Source organism: Aethalodelphis obliquidens, unplaced genomic scaffold (assembly GCF_003676395.1).
Source record: "Aethalodelphis obliquidens isolate GAN/ISIS:26980383/991018 unplaced genomic scaffold, ASM367639v1 scaffold14, whole genome shotgun sequence".
NCBI lineage: Eukaryota > Metazoa > Chordata > Mammalia > Artiodactyla > Delphinidae > Aethalodelphis > Aethalodelphis obliquidens.
Genome location: NW_020837958.1, coordinates 28686092 through 28707190, shown reverse-complemented (window position 1 = coordinate 28707190; position 21099 = coordinate 28686092). Strand labels below are relative to the sequence as shown.

General features: G+C 53.9%; 1 protein-coding gene across 2 annotated transcripts in view; it reads right to left on the bottom strand.

The window, feature by feature from the left end:
• Nucleotides 1-4220: 4220 nt before the first annotated feature.
• The window catches only part of PLEKHA7 (pleckstrin homology domain containing A7), a 211164-nt gene continuing 194285 nt past the window's right edge, over nt 4221-21099 (bottom strand). The window contains exons 20-27 of one of the 2 annotated variants that reach the window (XM_027115291.1): nt 18127-18315; nt 17917-18034; nt 15982-16085; nt 15232-15432; nt 12255-12413; nt 9933-10066; nt 9025-9167; nt 4221-5591 (exon numbers count right to left, since the gene is read on the bottom strand). In XM_027115291.1, coding sequence (XP_026971092.1) covers nt 5569-5591; nt 9025-9167; nt 9933-10066; nt 12255-12413; nt 15232-15432; nt 15982-16085; nt 17917-18034; nt 18127-18315 — 1071 coding nt within the window. In that variant the 3' untranslated portion in view covers nt 4221-5568. The remainder of the gene's footprint in view (nt 5592-9024; nt 9168-9932; nt 10067-12254; nt 12414-15231; nt 15433-15981; nt 16086-17916; nt 18035-18126; nt 18316-21099) is intronic. The other variant, XM_027115292.1, reaches the window with a different exon arrangement.

The window sequence follows — 21099 nt, the reverse complement described above, 5'->3', positions numbered from 1 at the left end:
GGCCTGGCTGGCAGCTTTGCTGCCCTTGGAAGCCAGCTCAGGTAAAAAGTCCAACTACCCTGAGACCTTCACGCTGTAAGACGGAGCAGACACGTGGGGAGGCCGTGTGGAAAGACGGAGCAGCCCAGCCAGCTCCCAGCTCCCCAGGCCATCCCAGCTGGGGTGCCAGACATGTGAGTGAGGAAACCACCCTGGACACCCCAATGCCCCCTCACCACATGGAGCAGAAGACCTGCCCGGCTGAGCCCAGCCCAGGTTGCAGAATCATAAGAAATAACAAATTGTTATTTGGGGTGAGGGAGGAGGAAACAGAGAGAACGTGTCTGAGCCCCACAGACAGGGGACCTGAGCAGAAGCTTGAAGAAGTGGCTCTCCCCAGGGCTCTGGGTGAACCAGAGCACACAAAACCTTCTCTGGGACCCGAGAGCCACAGAATTAGGGAGCACAAGTTCTCCTACGTGCATGCAGACTGTGGCCTGGGCTTGGCCAGGGAGGACTCGTGGTGAGACACACTCATCAGGCACTTCGAGGGTCCGCAGCGCCGGGAGAGGACTGTGAGCTGGGCAGGGACGGTCTCCCTGGGACACATCATGGCTTGATGACATCCAGGAGTTGCAAGTGGAAGAACTGCAGCTTGAGAGGCCAGTGGTGAGCTCACGTAAGATATGCCTCGGGACCCCAGAAATGACTGGGGAGACATGGACACAGGACCTGGACCCTCATTGTGAGCAGAAGCGGGGCAGCGGCCATGAAACCTGAGTTTTTACTGTCAGTGGAACTTCCCTGGTATCCACTGGGTAGTGTGGCCTCAGGAAACACAGATAACAGCAGGAAGGCCCGAATGTGACAGCCAAAAACACTAATTTCAGAGTGTATGTGAGACACCCTTGGGGGCTCCCACAAGAGGTAAGAGGAATCTGAATGGGGCTGGTGTCCCCAGTTGTGAGCAGAGAAGACTGGGTATCTTCCACCATTTGTTACTGTGATTCTGACCCTGTTTTGACCTTCCCAGGCCAATCTTCTAGGCTGGAGGTTTGGCAAGGACACTGAAAGGATTTTGCTGAGATGCCCAAGTCCTGGGTTCTTCCAGCACAGGACCTGATTTTCCAGCTCCTCCCTGGGATGATTCTGCCTCTGATCTCGAATTCTGGGTCTAGAAAGGAGGTGCTTTCTAGATCCAAGAGGCCTCCGGAGGCAAACAGACCCTTGGAACTCACTCAAAGGCGGCGGCTGTGTGCCTTCAGTGGGCCGGGAGAGGCCCCTTGTGTGGAGGAAAAAATGCGACTCCAGATGCTTCCAAGGGCCCAGGCCAGGATGGCAAGAGGGACCACTGCTGTGGCCCACACGATCAGCAAAACGTCCTAAGACGTCAAATCAGTTGACGATCGGGATGCAGCTCAGGGCTCAGCAGGAAAGCACCTGCAGTTGTTAAGTGACGTCAAGGGCTGAGGACAGTGGCAGCTTCTTTTCTGACTCTGTGACCTCACCCAAGGGGCTGTGCCTCTTATTCCTGCTCAGTTCTAAAACACAGTGTAAGAGAAAGCGAGTGGCTGAGTAAGGAGCCCCTTATTCCCAAGGACAAAACCCTCGCCCATCAGAAGGGGCCCCTAGCAAGTACTTCTCAGCTCTCCACATAAAAGCCTTTGAGAAGCTCAGCTGGGAAACCTCTTCCCTGTCTCCTAAGCTGTCCCCAGTGAGCTCAGAGAGATCCTTTTTGGGGTCTGTGTGTGCTGCTCCGCAGGCTCGGCCTCTCTCCCCAAAGCTTAGCCCTTCCTGGGCTGGCCTGCACCCTCCAACCACGACCTGCACCCTCCGCTGTGTGGGCACGTCCACCCCACGGGTGCCCTCGCTCCATCCTCATCTGCATTTAACATCCCTTGTTGGGCTGTGGCAGAGAATACTCAACAGACTCGTATTAAAAATGCCCTTTAAAATTCAAAAGCTTTGAACTAAAGAAATACCTCGAGAAGTTTTCATGGAAAGTTCAGTTCCGCTGGTTCAATTCACTACACTTAGATGCAGCTTTTCAAATAATAGGAAAAAAATGTAACAAGGTCAGACCCAATCAATATGGTTGTTCAAACAGAATTGCGGGGACTGTGATGTGTGCACATTTTGTACTCTGCCTTTGTACCCTGCCACTCGCTCTGAAGAAAGGTTTCTTTGCTCGGAGAGCAATGAAAGTGGTAGCCTTTGGAGTGGAGATGGCAAAGCAATGGCGTGTTTACCGGGCCGGGAGGGGCTGCCATTTTTCACATCCCCCCCAGCCTCGTCTCTTTGTTCTTTTCGTAACGGCACGCAACCCACTTGGGCAAAGTCCCTCATGTGCCCCGGTGTCTGATGCTGAATCGGAAGCAGAGGGCTCCCAGCATTCGCCTGCCTCATCTCAGAGATGTGATCTGTGGATTAGACAAATAATCCGTTGCTTCTTTCCCGCCCTTGGTGCGAACACAAAAGGATTTGCCGTAGAGTTCTGTACCATAGCTGGGGGAAACTCCCAAACCCTAAAATGGGCTCTTGTCCAGCTGAGTCAGGGTCCACATCCACTCCACCCCCCATGCCTTCTATCCCCAAGCTGACCTTGGGCAGATGGAGGCTTCCCTGGCCTTAGGCTGCAACCTACAACAGCCAGGAGAATTCTAGAACCCAGCTTAAGTGAAGGTGGCCAAGGGGTCAGAGGGAGAAGGGACTAGTTGCGGATCCCATCCCCCCAGCCAGACACAAAGGCGGGCAGAAAAGTGAATGAAAGGGAGCAAACAAAAGGCCTGCTTTCAACACCCGCATCAGTCTGGGCACATCTGCCTCACGTGCACTCACAAATGCACACACATCTAAACTTCAATCATTTAAACAACACCCTGGACATGTTGAGAATCTGGGCAGTTCAGAAGGGTCAAGTGGGCATTAGGAAAAGATTATTCCCAACCCCTGTTAATACTAGATCCTAAAATGTTCTTGTTGGTTCTTGCTAAAATAAGATAGACATACTGGGCTCGACCGGGACCTGGGTTAGAGTTAAAGTCAGGAATGGATGTCAGCAGGGGTGCAGAAGTGTGCTCATGCCCCCTCTGCTGACTGCAATCCCATCGTTTCAAACTCTGCTCAGGCCCGTGGGTCCCGGTAAAGAAGCAAAGCCGGAATCGTTGGGCCACGTGGGGTTTCCCAGTGGCCCCCCACCTGGAGGGTCCCTGGTCAGCCGGCCCTTCCGCAGATGGCATCTTACCTCAGGTAACGAGTCCTCTCCAGGGGGCGGAGAAGGGGGCCGGGCCATGCGTCTGCTCACACGTGACATAGCTGGAGGGTGCCTTTTCCAGATCACGCGTGCTCTCCATGAAGTCTGAGGTGAGGGCCTGTCACGCTCTCTGTTTGAAATTTGGGCCACGATTCTTACAGAACAGGCTACCCCTCCTCCCGGCAGGAGTCACCCTGTGGGGCGGGGGGGCCTCCTGTACCTTTTTTCTTGCCTTGCACTCAGGCATGGACAAACCCTCCTCCCCACCGCCCCTGCCTCCCTTTCATAGGTTATGGAGATAGGTCCAAGTAATGCTTAAAACCAGAGAGTATTTTTCATTTTAAAATTCAAAAGGAGAGCAGTAGCTAAAAAAGCAGCAGCATTCCCTCTTCGGAATGCCTTGGTATCTATTTTCTCCAGTTTAACTAGTTGGAAAGTCACTCTAAACTGAGGGTGCCCTTCTTGGCAACAGAGAAAAACTGCCATAGCAACAAACTTGGAAGCGCACGCATCCCTAAACTGAACTGGCCTCTTGCCTTCTGCTTTAAGCACATATCACAAGTCAAAACGAATTAAACACAAGTCCAGTTTGCAATGGTCCGTCACTAACCCGCCTCATTGGAACGAGCTGGAGGCGTGTGGGCTGGAAGAGGGCCTGCGGAGTCCCTCCCTTTGTCTGGGATTGCAGACCGCCTGCCAAACCAGCCCCGCACAGGAGTCCACAGCCCGGCGGCCCCTCAGCCGGGCGGGGGCGAGGTGGGGGGCCATTCTGAGCGGCTGCTGAAGCCCAGCCGAAGGCCCAAGCGCGCAGGCCTTCCTCCCTCAGGCCTCCAGAGTCAATCACGTGTCACGGAACTGTCATCAGGAGAGACTTCATAGGTGAACACCGCAGGATCCAGAGCTGACACTGGGGGTTTTCCAAGGAAATGGGAAAAAAACTAACACAGGCCACTCAGGAGAATATAGGCAGCAAAAGGCAGGAAGCATATCAGGTTAATAGTTTAATCTGTACATCACATTTTTTTTTTTTTTTTTGCAAACCATTACAGTTTTATTTAAATTAACTTTTTCTTGCAAAATAGTCCTTTCATTTTTTCCAACAAAATCTTATAAAGGCAAAAATAAAATCTTATTTTGGCAAATGTCATGAAGTTGATACTGGCAGCATATGGAGTTAGTTAAAAATAGACGGCAACTTCTAAATATATTCAAGATTATTTTTCTGACCATAGTCAAAGACAAATTTTCATTTAAAGTGTGGCTCCACCCAATGGAGTTGTTTTGTTTTTTTCCAACTTCATTTTCCGAATGCAGAATATCATGACTTACATAAAGGGCCACAAACACTGCGCCTGGCTTAACAGCGCCCTCCCCATTTTAGGCTGGAAGTCAAGTCATAGTCCTGTCATCATGGCCCTGCTGGCCATGAGGGAGGGCAGGGGCCTGCTGCCTGCCCACCTGCCACCTGACCCAAGTCCTGGGTAGGCTGACCTGTGTTCTCAGGGGCCAGCCGCAACGAGCCCGGGTTACCTATCACAGCCTAGTGCGGACTCGGGGAGCTGTAGGTAGATGCCACCCAGTGTGACGTTTATTGCTTATGATACAAATCAAAGGTGTTTCTTCTCACCTTTTCTGTATTTCAAAGTGTTTTTTTTTTTTTAATTACAGCGAACTGTTTTTGTATTTTTTGAAGAGCCCTTTGCTGAGAGAACCTCATGGGCAGGTTGGGAACCAAAGTTCTTGGACACACCTTTGGGCCTAAGCCAGACCCAAGGCCGAGGCTCCACGTGCCAGCTCGGTGGAGTTTCACCCTACAGAGCTGGTCATCAGGCCAGGTCAGGGTCAGCTGATCACTGCCCTGGACAACACACCAATGAGCCCAACACTGGAATCCACTGGAAGTACATCTCCAATCCAACCTCACCTGAGTTCAGCAGATGCTGGACTGGCCTCTGCTCACCCTGCCCTTCAGCTCCCACCCACACCCACCACCCAAACGGTACCTGAATCTGTATGTGCAGCTCCAAAATCCTGCATCCTCACCTTCTCAGCCACTCAGCCCTTGAGGTGAACATTATAAAATATAGCCTGATTCTAAAATACAGAGTCAGTATTTTACAGTGTGTATTAAAAGTGCCTTTGTCACATGTAAAAAGGAGTCTGAACTAAAACAAGCGTGGGTGTTAGGCCCTAGCCCTGTGGTGAATGCCCCACAGCTGGTGGTGCTCTGTCCTCCAGCCTGAACCCTGGCTCAGCTGGAAGGGGAAGAAGGATCAATCTTCTCGGAGGAAACTGGTTCCACTGGCCCCTGGCTCCAGACTTCTCTGCACGCTGGATCACGGGTCAGTCACTGCCTGGGCTGGCAAAAAGCACAGGAGACAATGAGAGGCTGGCAGGACCCCAGCCCACGTCTGGGGAGCAGGCGGTGGGCATGTCTGTGCACACGTGACAGGGAATGGCAGGCTGACAAGACAGAGAACAGCAGAGCAGGGGGCTGGGGCAACGCGGCCGCTGCTGGGGGACCCTCGGCTTCGAGGACTAACGGGCATCCCACCTTTCCTCCACCCTCACCACTTCTAGGAAGTTTGCCAGACACATGCTGGCCCCTAGACTGGGTCCCTGCTCTGATAGGGCAGAAGGCCTGAGCAAAGAGGACTCTGGGGTCCAGTTCTGGCCCTGCCCTTCATTTGCTGAGGGACTCTGGGTAACTCTCTCAGCCTTCATGGGCCTCATTTTCTTAATCTAAAAACAGGGTGACTGTACCAATCTCCTAATGAGGGTGCCGGAAGGGTACAAGGAAATGTGTGTGTGCTCTGAAAAGAGCATTAGAGGCCTATCTCATGACCACAGGGGCACTAAAAGCAGAGAGGAACAGAGCCTCTCTTCTGCCTCTCTGTGGCCTGGGGTGGTGTCACCACACTCGGATCTCCAGGAGAAAACCATACACCATCCCGTGGCCCCAGAAGACCCTACAGCCTTTACAAAAGACCTGGCTGGAGCATTCCCTGGGGTTCCTCAGTCACGAGGTCCCTACTTCACACCTCCCGAGAGCCTGGCCCAACAGGCCGACTTCCTCCTGCCACCCTCAGGACAGCGAAGCGCCCAGGCGGGTGGACACTTGCCCAAGACCATGCCTCCGTCCCAACCACACACCGCCATCCCTCACTGCACTCCCTTCTCCAAACATCTAGAGCCCCCGGGGGTGGCCCAGGTGGGCCAATGGAGGTGGCCCAGGTGGGCCCAGGGTGGCGATGGAGAACAGAGGCTCTGAACTCGCACAGAAGGGGTTCGAGCCCTGGCTCTGACACAGCCGCAACTCCTTGGGCAAGTCCCTCAGGGTCTCTGAGCTGCGCTTCCTCATCTGTAAAACGGGGTGAATATCTCCATTGGGTTGTTGTCAAAGGAGATGATCAGCGCAATGCCTGGCACGGAGTAGGTGCTCAGCAACGTTAACCGTGTGTATAGAGGGATGCGAGGGGAAGCCCTACACAGTCGTACGAAGTGGAACATCAGGGAGAGGCTGCGGAGACTCCTGATCCGCCCTCCCCGTCCAGGTGAGGCAACAGCCAAGAACTCAGAACAACAGCCTGGACTTGGCCCCGGCCTCCCGACTCCTGGGCCAGCGCTCCCTCCCTACTCCCACGCTGCCTCCTCTCACCAGTAAATGCCCACATGGGGAGGACTCAGAAGGGGTGGTGCTGGAATGTTCTGCAGGAGTGAGGGCCATCGCCCCGGGCAGCCTCCTCCTGAAGCTTCCCTTGTGACTGGAATGAGCCCCCACCCCTCACAGGGTCCGTGTCCTCATCTGCAAAACTGGTTTTTCTAGGCTTCCGGTTCTTCAATTTCTTTGGTCAAAGCCCTGATGGGGAGAGGCCATGATCTAATTCGTCCTTCCCAGCCACCGCCCCTCCTTCCCAAGCTGGCCGTCTGGCCTGCCCTGGTCCTCTGGGGCACTGGGCCGCCTGCAGGAAGGACAGCGGGGCGGGAAGGGGCACAGCTCTGCCTCCTGAGATTTCAGGGAGCCAGGGGGCTTGGATCACGCAGTCTCTACTATATCGGAGCCGCTGAACATTGAGTTCCTAAAAATCATCAGCCCCCAACCTGCCTACCGGTCCAGGAGGGGTCTCCCCAGCAGCCGCTTTGCCCACGGAAGGAAGCGTCAGCAGGTGGCACTGCAATCATCTCAGCAGCAGAGGGGAGGGGACATGCTCAGCGCCAGGTGAGGGGCCACACCAGGAGGGGGGCTCTTACTTGGAAGGTGTTAGACAAAGGTGTAGTGGAGTCCGTTGTTTAAGGGGGGGTAAGGTGGCACCGTCCTGGAGGACAGGGGGGCTTTAGGCGGGAGGAGGGCCAGATGCTGCGCTAGACGGGCAGACAGGAATTAAGTGGCGCGTTAGGTTCCTCGTCTGCTCCTGCAGCACCAGACGCCCTGAGCGGCAGGGCCGGGGTGCCGTGGGCCCCGCTGCCCACCACTAACGGCCTGGGCTTGCGGGGGCATATCCATGGGGCCTGGCGGGGGTCTGGCCTGCAGTTCCCAGAAATGTCTCTGAGCTGGAGAGAGGGAGCAAGAGTGAGCAAAGGCTGCAGCAAAGGTGGCCACTGAGCAGGGACGTGACTGCGGGTGTCAGGTCTGGGGCACGCTCGCCTGCTGGTGGTTAAGGAAGCCGAGGACAGTAGGTCCACATAGGTAGAGCAAGCACAGGCCAGAGAGGAGGGCACTTTATGGCAGGGAAGGTGCCCCTGCTAGAGCCCTGGACACGGGAAGGAATTCAAAATCGCCACGATGGGCTCAGGGAGCCCCAGGATCATTACGAGGAGGGGCCCGGGAACGCCGTCTGCCGTCTCCCCAAGGGAGACCCCCTCTCAGCCCACGCACATGTCCTCAGGGGAGTCAGAACAGCAGGGACTTCAGCGACTCTGTACGGGATCCGAGCTGGGAGACAGAGAACAGGCTGCCCCTTGTCCTCGGTCATACCCATGGTTCTGCTTCCCAGGGCCAGCCACTTCAAGGTCCAGCAGGCCCCACCCGTGGTCACTTCTAGACCCTTTGGCCAGGGCTGGTGGGGACTGTGACCCCACTTCAGGCTCTATGACCACACCTCTCACACCTGGCCAAGGGCACCATCTAGACATGCAGTGGCAGCTGCATCTGGGGAGAAACAGCACTAGGTGAACTGTGAGAGCTCACACGGGGGGGCACACGTGGGTGGGGAGAGCAGCCAGGAGTCTCCTTCCTGGCGCGCGCGCACACACACACACCCTCCCATCCCATGGTGCTATTTTTTTCCCACTGGACAGCAAAGTCCCACTTCCCAAGTCCTGCTTTCTGGCACAGGCCACTCTGATAGGTGAACAGTGACTTTGATTTGGGAACCAAAGCATGGACCCCAGGGAGGGTTAGAGAGGCCCCATTCTGCCTTGTCCCGGCAAGAAAGCCAAGCACCAAAAGGCTTTCCTGCCCCTTCTTCGTGAGGCCAGAAACCTTAGCCTTGACCCCTTAGCTCAGGAGAACAGGAAAAACCTGTTCTCAACCCACAACCTCAGAGAAAGCGGAATAGCAGTACCACTCCGAAGATTTAAGAATGAGCTATACACCCTCTCCCGGGACACGCCTGAGCCCCAGTCCCCCTCGCAAGCCCTGCAGTGCGCCTGGGACAGGGGAACATACCACTGTCCCTCATCTAGCGAGCCTGACGCCTGCCTTTCCACCGACCCCGACAGGCCATGCCAGGCCCTGAGCCCAAGGAGCAGGGGGTGTGGCCCAGCCTCAGAGGCTGTCCCCAGGGCCTCACCTGCCACCTGCTTGCTGCGCTGGGAGGCCTCTGAGGCCAGGGCGTAGGAGATGTTGATGATGCGCTCCTGCGCCTGCAGCTGCGAGTCCAGGTCGGCCACGCCATCCCGGTCCTGGCCAGACACCGGCTGCAGGTTGCACATGCTGTGGGAGAGCCAGAAAGCAAGCTGTGGGCCTCGCCACCCCCAGGCACCTGCCTCAGGAGAGCAGAGTCTCCCTGGCCGGAGGATCTCACCCTTTTGGGGGCATCAGATAAAAATGGTGCACCTTCTCTCCAGACAAAGGTGCACATGCTTCTCCCCAAACACCTAGTCACAGCTTTGTTCCTCCTTTGGGGGATCACAGACCTCAAGATAAGAGTTCCAGCTCTAAGCTCCTAGTAAATCCAGACGGGAAAAGGCTAACCGCTCTCTGAAAGGGAGACCCTCAAATACCCAGTTTACGTTTCTGAGGCTACCATCCTGGCCTCCAGGGATGTGGGCAAGGCCTCTGGCACCTCAGGACAAGGCTGGGCCCCTGGCTGTGGTCTGGGGGTCTGTGTGAGGGAACAAGGGCCCTAAGGCTGGGAGGGCCGTCCTTGGGGCCTATCTCCAACCGTGTCCACTTCACCACCACACTTGGCTCCACTCCCCACGCTTGCCAGGGCCACGGGACCCAGATTTGGGGCCAAGGGCCTAGGATGGCCCTCTGAGTGCTTTAGACCTCCCGGATGACCTGGGCAAGCTCCCTCGCTGATCTGCGGGTGACGTGCTGAGAGCCGGCCTGCTCCTTACCATGAGCAGCGCTGGTCTGAGACGGAGGCCTGGCATGACACACTCCCCGGCCAGCCCAGCCCGGGGCGCATTCAGCTGACACACCCCTGGGGTCGGCCTAGCGGGTCGTCAGGACTCAGGCAGCAGGAGGGCTGACCTGGACCGGGTAAGGATGTTACGGATCTTCTCGGCCTTGCGGTACCGCGCCTGCAGCTCCTCCAGGCTGGGCGGGTCTTCAGGATCCAGCTCCACGTAACGCTCGGGGATGGAGACCTTCTCTGGTTTGGAGAGCTGAGGAAAGGTGGTGGGAGGCACAGACGTTGGGTTTGGGACCTGCTCCCCCCATCCTGTCCCCCACCATGAGGCACGCGGAGGAGCCCGCAGACTTCAGTAACTTGCTAAGATCACAGTGGCAGTTCACTGTGCAGTCCCGATCTGAATCTGGGTCTGACTCCAAAGCCCGTGTTCTATCTACCGTACCAGGCAACCTCCTACAGGCCAAGGGAAGGGAAGGGGGAAGGCGAAATAACTAGACCAGTAAGCCCTGAGGATACAAATGATCACCCTAAAAGCTACCCTTGATGTGATCTGACCTCTCCAGCCACACTGACCCACCTCGGCCCCTGCTCTTTCCTCTGCCTGGGGTTCTCCTTCCTTGGGCTCCATGGCCTCTTTCTCATCCTCCCAACCTCACCTCCAGAAAGCTTCCCTGACCCTCCTTCTCCCATCCACCCACCCCTGCCACTCCCTCCCATTTCCTGTTTGTTTCTCCACTGTCTAGAGCAGGGACTTGGTACTTAGCAGCCCTTCAGCAAACACTTCTTGGATGGGTGTCTGGGTGGCTGGGTGGAGGGATGAAAGAAAGTGATAGTGCTTTCTGCCCCTACAAAAGACCCAGACAGAAGGCAGCCACATTGAATCTACTGCTCTCAAGAGGAAAATGACCCCAGCTCCTCCCCTCACCAGTGTCTCACACAAACCCAACAGCAACCTCAGCTTGGTGAACCTTGACGTGGGCCAAGAGCGCTAAAGGCAACTTTTGCACACACCTCAGGGAATTTTTTTCTTCCTTGAACTACATTAAAATGGGGCTGATTGAAACTTCCAAAAACAAGCTAAATCCAATCCCAGGGCAAATCTGGACTTGAATTTAAGCCCATGCAGACCTTTCATTCTGGTGAAAGATGGCAAGAAATAATCTCTTTTCTGTTATTTCCCATGAGGACAGATGCAGAGGAAGGAAGCAGATTACATTGTAGCAGGAGGGATTTAGGTTAGAGATAAGGAAGAACTTTTTCCCCTGGCTGGCAGGCCAATTAGGACACCGCAAAATGCACTTCCATTGCCAAGGCAGTGTGTAGAAGCTTCTTTTGTGGACCTGAGAAAGCACGGACCTTTGGCTGTTTCAGAGGTGCCAAAGCGAAAAGGTCTGAAGGCAGGGGACCAACCTCGTTAAACCCTGGAGCCCCTGCTGATCCCAGAACCCAGCCACTCCACAGGCGTCAGTTTGCCCCCATCCTGTCTGATCTATCCTTCATGTGGTGAGAGCATTTCGTCTCATGCAGTTTCAGGCCAGGCCAAGTCCTCATACAAATGTGTTTGGGCTATCTGTGCACTTCATTCAACAGAGCCGTCATTCAGCAAATATTTACAGAGCATCTACTGTGTGCCAGGCCTGGTGCTGGGTGCACAAAGGTGAACCAAACAGCCAAAGACACTGCTCTACAGAGCTTACAAATGGCACAACATAGGCCACAGGAGACCACCCTATGTCTTGAAGACCCTAAGTGTGTCACGCTCTGACTCCCTTTCTCTTCCCTTGGGTAAGAGACGGTCCTGACTGCAGTTACTTGCTTTTCTGGGCCTGCCCGGCCATGATGCGTTTGAGCCACCAGAGGGCGAAATAACCCAGACCAGACCTATCCAGGTCTCCTAGCCTCTGCCATGGCTGGATATTTCACCTGTGATTTCTAAACCTGCCCTGCCTTTTCCCCAAGTCTGACTGCCCAAATTGGCCTGACTGGCCGGATGCAAGACCAACCCTGGTTGGTCCCCCTGGTTTTCCAGGGAACATATGCTAACAGTAACAACTACCTCATCACCTGCCTACCATGTGCCAGGCCCTGTGCTCACAGCTTTCTGATCATTGCTAATTGTTCGGGCAATGTGCTGAGTCACTTAACCCTCCCCACAACCCACATTACTGCTGAGGAAACTGAGGCACAGAGAAGTTAAATGACTTGCCACAAATTACAAAGAGAGACAGCTCTGAACCTGCATCAAAATGTCTGGTCTCCTCTTACTACCTCCAGGTGCTGTCCATCCATCCTCCTGGGCCACACTGAGACGGAGCCTGTCCTTATTCAGGGCAACAACCCCCCCCACCCCGCTCCGCTCCATGCCCCTGGGAGGGTTGGTCAGGCTGGCATCTGAAGGCTGGGCCTCCTGGGGGCAGCGTGAAGGAAGCCCCTGCCCTCACCTCTCTGCTGATGTCCACGTCATAGTCTTGTGGTTCCAGGTCCAACTCAGTGACAGGCATAGCCTGCACCTTCAGCCAGCCATTCTCCTCCTTGTCCTTTCTGTCCCCTGGTACGGCCCGTTCCAGCAGCTGCAGGTCAAAGTCCTGCTCGCGCTTCCACTGGTAACAGAACAAGAGGGTGAAATGTAGTCACTTCCTGGCGATCCCTTTTGGGTAGGTCTTGCAGGCACTGGGGCCCTTGGGAAGATGGGCCTGTGACTCATTAGCGAAAAGCTGTGTGACCATGGACCTCAACCTCATCTCTAAAACAAGGCAGCAGCAATCCTGTGACACGGATGGTCTCTGCTGTGTTCTGAAACTCTGGGACAGAGAGAACAAGGCCTCTGCCCCTTTGATACAGCCGGACTCCAGACTGCTGATTTCTCTCTGATATGGGCCCCAAAGTGTCCAAACCTCCCGGGCATGGGTCTAAGATCCACGACTTCAGACTCACAAGGGTCCCCAGGGATACAGGAGGCTCCCAGGTCCAAGAAGGTGACCCTAAAACAGAAGCTGGGACAGAGCTCAAGAGAAGAGGTTTGCCGCTTCTGCTGCATGACAGATCACGGAAGCCCTTCTGGTTCGGGAGCCATATGTTGTTCCAGCTCAGAAACAATGGGCGAAACAAACCCTCTGAGGCCCTGGTAAGCGAGTGGAATAGCCAAGAGCCTCTCTAGTGGGCAGTCCCAGTAGGGCACAGTTAAGGGTGGGGAATAATGCCCCCACGGTGGGACTGGGGAGGTGCAAGAGGAGCAGCTTGCGGCCAGGGAGGCCGATAAGCTGCTGCGTATCACGCAGCTATTTGGGGCAGATGTTTTAAGTTAGAAAAACCAAACACATGTAAAATTTAAATGCTGAATCAAATGCAACAATTCCAACTCTGTAACAAGCAGGCTTCACAGAGGGAAACTCTAACCCAGCCACTTTAAGATCCCAGCACAACGGTTTGGCTCCGCCGCGGCCTTCCTAATCACCTGTGGCCTGCATCCCCACAGGCCTCGACGCTGAGCAGGTTGTTGAGAGGAGGGAACGGGCCCAAAGCCTGCCTTTTCTTGAGCAGAAGCCAAGCAGACGCTTCTCCATCCCAGGTTGCCTTCTCCTTCCCACCCCACCCGCCTCACAGAGCCCCAAGTGGTCACCGTTGTCTTTAATGCCCCCTCAAGCCCGCACTCACCCAGGCCCCAAACCCACGGCCATAGCAGCACATTTCACCCATTCGTGCACAAGCTCTCCATACTGACTCTACGTCAACGTAATCGCTTTTAGGTGATGGCTTCCAATTAAAGTGTAAAAGGATTAGGCAGTTGAAGATTCAGGGATGAAAAATTAATTTCATGATTCACAAAGAAAACACACATTTTCTTACACGCTCACCAGTGCCCCAAAGAGAGACAAGACCTCACATAAACCCAGCCTGATTGTTTCCACAAACAGAAAAAGTTCACTGGACTCTACAATGTATCCTGGGGAAGAACCACGCCAATCCATTATCATTAAGCAACACGTTTATTGGCGCTGAGGCAGAGACTTACACAAGTCTTTTTTCTTAAAAAGAAAAATTACAAGGTATTCAAGTTACGATTTTTAGATCATTTTTCTACATTTGAGACATCAGGTTGTGAAAAGTCAGTTTTACCTCATATGACACTTACTTATAAAGTTTAAAAGTTACTGGCTTTGCAGCTTTTCAGGATATGAGTATCCTGGGTCTTACCCCTTTGGTGTCTGAGCTAACAGCTGCAGAGAGGCCCTCTGAATACAGATCATAATGTATCTTGCTACCCGTTCAAGTTATTAAATACTAGAAACACAAAAAGTTTTCCATAAGAAATTGTGCCGATGGGGCCGGAGGAATTAAAACTGAACCACCTCAGACTTGGCAGAATTTATTCCAACATGCAATCTCTGAAGTCTGTGTCTACTGTCCAGATGTGAGGCATGGACTTTGATAAATTCATCATGCCCAGACCTCTGACAATGACCACGGCCCTCAGGCAGTGGGGCTGGCTCAAACTTGTGGGGCAGCTTTTGGGATAAGGGAATTATGAGTCAGTAAGCCTGCATAAAGGGGGCGGCAGAAAGGTGAGTCACACATGGGAGTGCTCACTAGGCTACGGAGAGAAGAGCTGCTATTATAAGCCTGGTAACAAGAGCACAGGCCAGTTAGAGAATGGTTGATGCAAATTAGAAGCGTCTGTAGACACAATCAGGCAGGATTAGAGAGGCAATGAGCGGTAACGCTAAAAGCAAAAGAGCTTGTGCAATGAATTAGGGGAAGAGCAGTCAGGCTAGAGGTCTAGGGAAACATTTGATTTCAAACAACAGGGAAAAGTCAAATGGAATGTTTCCAAAAGGGACCTAAGGCGACAGTGGGCAGGGTGCAGTGCCTGGAAGCACCACCAGGGGCAGCAGACGCCCCGGCTCTCCTGGGGCATGGGGAGGCCCGTCAGCACCGTGGTGGCGGGAGAGCCCCAGTCCTCAGAGGTGAGGGCCACCACCCTCTGCTCAGCTGCCCCACAGGGCACCCGCTTGGAGGTCTGGGAGGCTGGTTGGCTTGCACTCCTCCTCCTCAAATCATAGCACCACCTTTCTCCTCCACTCCTCGAACCCTGTACTTCCCAAGTCCTTGGTTCAGCTGAGAGACTCCAAATGCTTACAAAGGCCTCCCTCAAGCTCGACTGCAGAACTGACTGTGGATGTTCTCTCTGGCTCCTGGGCTCCTGCAGTGACATCCTCGTTCCTGCTCTAGTTCCGGGGCGCCCTCTGACCAAGTCACACATGCGTCCCGGCTTGTGGACACACAGCCCGTGGGGGTGTTCTCTGAGCCATCCAGGTCGACAGCCCACTCCCTCGGCGCTGAGAAGTGCTTGTGTCTGGGGGACTCGGGGAAGCTCTGCTCCCTGTCCCAGCCCCGCCTGCCTGGACCCTCCTAACATACTGAGCCGAGATCTCCAGGGAGTGGTTGGCCGAGGTAGCGGGACGAGGGCAGACCCGTCCTCTCTCCTTGGCTCAGCGTCCTCTTGCGCTCCCGGACCAGCGCCTTCTGGTGCCGCTTCATGCGCTCGAGCTGCTCCTCCGCGCTCATCTTGCCCCGCTGGTGGTCCCCTGAGTACAGGCGCTCCAAGGCACTCCTGGGTCTCTGAGGGGCAGGAGGGACAGACAGGGCAGCTGGGCTGGGAACACAGAGGGCAGCCGCCCTGCCGGCTTCATCCCCGTCTTTCTTTCTCTCTGTCTCTGTCTCTGTCTCTCTCTCTCTCTCACACACACACACACACACACACTCCAGTTGGGCTCCTCCTGGCCACTGAGAAGCACCTCCTCTAAGCACACTCGTGGACATGATACCGCTGGCCCTCACGGGCTCTCTGGGCAGCACCCAATTCTGCAGATGCAGACACTGAGGCCCAGGCCTGTCCAGTTGAGCAGAAGCACATCATGGGCCACAACTCAGGGTGTGACTCACTGGGCAAGACTGGGGAGAAAGGTGGGAGCCCCTTGGGAAATGGGGAGGGCAGTGTGATGCCCTTCTTGGTGGGCAGTGGTGAAGGCATCATAAGCACATGGTGACAGGGAATCTGAGCTCTGGAGGGGTCACCTGACAAGATCCCAGTTACCGTCTACCTCAGAGCCCTTCCCTCTGTGCGTGAGGGAGCAGTGAGCCCCTCAGGAACTTCTCAAGGCCACTCACAGGGTAGGTCACCTTGCTGCTTTCGGCATCTAGACCCCTCCGAAGCGTGACGTAGGGAGCAATGGTGGACGACTGCTGGAGCCTTGACGTGGACCCCGAGAGCCCTTAGTGAGGAAAGAGAAATGCAAGTGGATTTGTGGTGAGGAGGATAGGCCACCAGCCCCTTCCTGATCAACTCTCACTCCCGTGAGGGGACCACGAGGACCCAGCCAACAACCCACGCTTCTTCCTCCCCAGGGCCCGGAAGAGCAAGGCCCCAGGTAGGGAATGAGGGGCCAGCCCATGGGTGCCCTCTGTCCCCTAAGGAAGATCTGGGGACTACCCTCGTCTTCCCTCACATGCAGAAGACCTGGGCTGCTTGGCAGGAGGAAAGGATGGAGGGTGAGGAATGCCCTGCATCACTTCCTCCTGATGAACTCCTATGCATACTGTGTGACCCAACTTGGATGCCTGCCTGTGAGAAGCCTTTTCAAATGCTCCAGGCAGAATCAGTTATTCCCTGTATTCTTCAGTATATTCACTGGTTACTGCACTGACCACAGTGTCAACATGCCTGTCTACAAATTCAACAATGCCTGGTTGAATGAATAAATGACTGAATGAATAAATGAAGAGTGGAAAGAAGAAGGCACCAAGCATTTACTGAGTACTTACTATATAACAGGCAGGCATCGTGCCAGGCATTTCATATAGATTTTGTCCCGCTGGCCCTACAAAGTAGCATTACCTAACCACTGTGGGGGTACGCAATCTAAAGCTCAGAGAGGTTAAGCAACTTGTCCAAGGTCACACGGAGCCTCAGCCCATGCTTTCTCCACTAGCAACATTCTTAGCAAGGCTGGTCCCTGACATCTGGAAACGGGCATCACACTGAGGACTCCACCAGCATTTAGCACGTAGGAAAAAGAATGATAAATGTCCTGCAATGCCCAGAGACTCCTGAGCGACAAAGAACTGTCCTGCCCACAGGCCACTAACACTGCCATTGATCAACACCTCTAGGCTGTAAAGAAAGAAGGGAAAAGGGTCCCCAGGCACAGTGCCAAGGGTTGCTGTGGCCCAACTCGGCAAAAGCCAGTCCCCTCCAGGACACAGCAAGCCTGCACAGCATGGTGGGCTGGGAGTCACATAACCCCATAGGAGCCCAAATCATGGCGTTGTGGCCTCCTGTTTCCACACCCTGTCAAGGGGGGAAAGCGCCTGACCTCCCACCAAATGAGGGAGTGTGGTCAACCTGCTCTGGGGTTCCAGATGGCCTCCTTTTAAAAGGATTTCAGAAAGAGGATCTGGCTATGGGGAAAAATAGGGCATGGGTGAGCCTAATGGCCTAAATCTGTTCCCACCCCCATCTCAAAGGGATAGGGGAGGAGAGTGAGAAGACCCAACTGAGGTGAAAGGTGTGTTTGTTTAAATAAAGGACTCATTGAGTCTTAGAGTGACACAGAAGAGGAGAAAAGTCTCTGGAAGGCATGGGATGGGATGGCCAAGCTGATGACAGTCACCCAACATCCCAGCCTGCAGGGTGGGATTCTGGCTCTATCACTTATTGGCTAATTGGCAAGTTGTTTCATTTCTCTGGGCCTTGGTTTTCTTATCTCTAAAATGGGGATAAAAATAGTACTTCCCTCACGGGATTACCATGAATCTTAACTAAGTGAATATAATAAAGTGCTTAAAACAGCACTGGGCTTTATAGTAACTGCTATTATCATTGCTCCCGGGGGAAGATGTAATAAAAGAGGATGAGAATCAGGATGTGAGCCAGAGGCAGGACGGACAGGCCCTCCCTACAGCCCAGAGTCGGCTGACAGCTGCTACCCAGGCTGAGGCCCCACGCTGCAGGCAGAAGGGTGTGAGGACCGGGTAGGGCTGGGGAGCAGTGGTGTGGCAGTGGCGGGGACGCCCAGGAAGACTCCATGGAAAATCTCGCCTTACCTCTGCCTGGCAACGTCTGGTACCTGCTCTCAGAGCCCACGAGTCCCAGGGAGGGAGGGGCCATGTCCCCACTGAAGGTCGCCAGCTCAGGCTCACTGACGTATGACCGGAGTTCCACCTGTGGGCAGAGTCTGAGGCCGTCACACCTGCCCCGCCGCCGTCCCTCTCCCCACACACAGCGGGGCAACCCCAGGGGTTCCCCCTGCTCACCCTCGAGTCCCCGTTCACACACTGCCCCTGCTCCCGGTCTCGTTTCCTCTCGTCCGACTGCCGCTTGAGGCCCCTCACTGAAGTATGCCGGATGACGGTGGCCTCCCTCGGTAGAGGTGGCACGGCCGGGGGCTGGTCCTCCGGGCTGTAGAGCTCAGGGAGCGGGGGCCTGGGAGGTGCCTCGTCTTCCTGCTCAGAAACAAAACCAGAACCAGTGCCCGGTGAGAGGATGCTCAGTGGCACCATCATAGTGGTGGCCCAAAGGGAAGGAGCAGGACACCTTGGGTCTGCAGGGAGTGACCACTTCAGCCCAAAGATGCCAACGTTTCCCCTGGTTGAGCTGTGAGGTCGGGAGACGTCTCTGCTCCAACCCCATCCTTCCCTTTGATTCACACATCTTCCATTTTTCAAAGTGTGATCTACACACAATGCAGAACTCAGGACACGGGTCCACACTCTCATTCCACTGGCTCGGAGTGCACCATCAGGGGAGGCAGGCTGGTAACTCTGTGTTTACCTGTATGTTTATGACAGCACCCCACCACCGCCACCCCATCCCACCATGCTCAGACGGAGCCAGCCCGCGGTCCCTGCACTGTCTCTGGATCCTTCAGCAGGCTGGGGATCTGAGCAAGGACCATCTACATCCTCCTGCCCTTTCTATCAGAAATGCACATGGTTACAAAATATTTCCTCCTTCCTGACTCAGGCACAGAATAGGCAGTCAGGATGGGTGACTCACTGCCTTCTCCACAGCCCACTCCCTGGGCTGGGATGAATGTAACTATTTTCCTTGAACCCCCCTGTCCACAATGCTCTCCGAGGGCTGTGGCCTCTCTACAGACCGACAGCCTGGCCCCTGACTGCCATGGACACCCACTCCTGGCACAAATGTCCATCCAGACTCCTTCCTCCTAACCACCCCCTTTCTTAGCCTCATTTTGCTTTGTTTTTCAGAGTTCAGGAAAGGGTGCTGTAAGCTTGTTTTGCAAAAGTTTATCAGCACTCTTCTAAAGCAACACATTTCATTATTGTGTGAAGTTTAAGCTGCTGACCTAAGATACCCAGAGGCTCTCTGAGCATCAGTGGTTTCCAAATCCTGACAAGATCTTGGAATCACCAATTCCTAAAAAAGCCCCCCAGAAAGATAAACGCAAACCATTGATTGCCTTTGAGTGAAGGGAATAGAATGTCTGAAGACACAGGGTGGAAGGGAGACATTTTATTACATATTTTTTTATATCCTTTGATTTTGTACCCTTTCAGAGTATTGTTTAATAAAAAAAAGACATTAAATTTAAGAAAATCCAAATAAAAATGAAAGAACTGGGCTTCCCTGGTGGCACAGTGGTTGAGGGTCCGCCTGCTTATGCAGGGGACACGGGTTCGTGCCCCGGACTGGGAAAATCCCACATGCCGCGGAGAGGCTGGGCCCGTGAGCCATGGCCGCTGAGCCTGCGTGTCCGGAGCCCGTGCTCCGAAACGGGAGAGGCCGCAACAGTGAGAGGCCCACGTACCACAAAAAAAAAAAAAAAGAAAGAACTATAGCTACATGCAACAATATGGGTGAATCTCACAAACATATTGTTGAAAGGATGCAAGATATGAAAGAATAAACACAGTATTATATATGGGCAAAATAGAAGTGTTTTGGATGCAAATATAGGTAGGGAAACAAAACAAAACAAAAAAGCAAGGAAATTATCAAAAAAGTCAAGATAGTGGTTACCTCTGGGAGAAAGAGAAAGGGCCTACACTGGGAAGGGACCCACAGGCCCAAGGGCTTCTGATTGCTGGCAAAGTCCTATTTCTTAGAGTCACAGACGTAGAGAACAAATGTAAGGATACCATGGGGGAAAGGGGTGGGGTGGGAGGAATTGGGAGACTGGGATCGACACATATACGTTATTGATACTATGTATAAAATAGACAACTGATGGAAACATGCTGTATAGCACAGGGAACTCTACCTAATGCACTGTGGTAACCTAATGGGAGGAAGTCCCAAAGGGAGCAGATATCTGTATGTATATGGCTGATTCATTTTGTTGTGCAGTGGAGGATAACCACATTGTAAAGCAGCCATCCTCCAATAAAAATTAATTTTTAAAAAAAAGTCCTATTTCTTGGTCTGAGTGTTGGTATGAAATGGGTAGTCTCTTCATTATTATTTACTAAATTATATATCCATGTTTTTTTGTTTGTTTGTTTGTTTTTTTCAGTACGCGGGCCTCTCACTGTTGTGGCCTCTCCTGTTGCGGAGCACAGGCTCCGGACACGCAGGCTCAGCGGCCATGGCTCACGGGCCCAGCCGCTCCGCGGCATGTGGGATCTTCCCGGACCGGGGCACGATCCCGCGTCCCCTGCATTGGCAGGCGGACTCTCAACCACTGCGCCACCAGGGAAGCCCAATATCCATGTTTTATGTCAATTTCAGGATGGATATCATTGTTTCACAAAAATAAATATAAAACAAGCAACCAACAACAAAAATGGTAAAACTGGTGAACATATATACAACTAGGAGGAGGGGAGAGAAGACCCACCCACCTTGGGGACCCTGATGCTCAACCAAGTTGAAAAGCCCTGCTTCCAAGCCACAGCAACCAAGCTATGGAGAGGAGCCTCTGTCCTCATCTATTTCAAGCTGCTTGTTCTGCACAAGGGGAAACTGAGGATGCTCAGAGAGGGTATGGGCCTTGCCTGAAGACCCAGAGACAGACAAGGGCTGGAATCCAGGCAGTCCTGCTCACAGGCCTTTTTCCCTTTGCTCCTCGTCCCAGGAGGCAGGCATCTTGCATTATATTAGCACCTGTCTGTCCCAGCCATTCCTGCTATTTGTTTTGCTATTTTCCACCTCCTGTTTTGTGGCTGGTGCTCCATGACTCTTAGATCTGGGAGTGGGAAGGAAATCTCAAGATAAAGAAGTTCACAATGACCCTGGTTCCCTGCACCATTTCTTCCAGCTCTGGG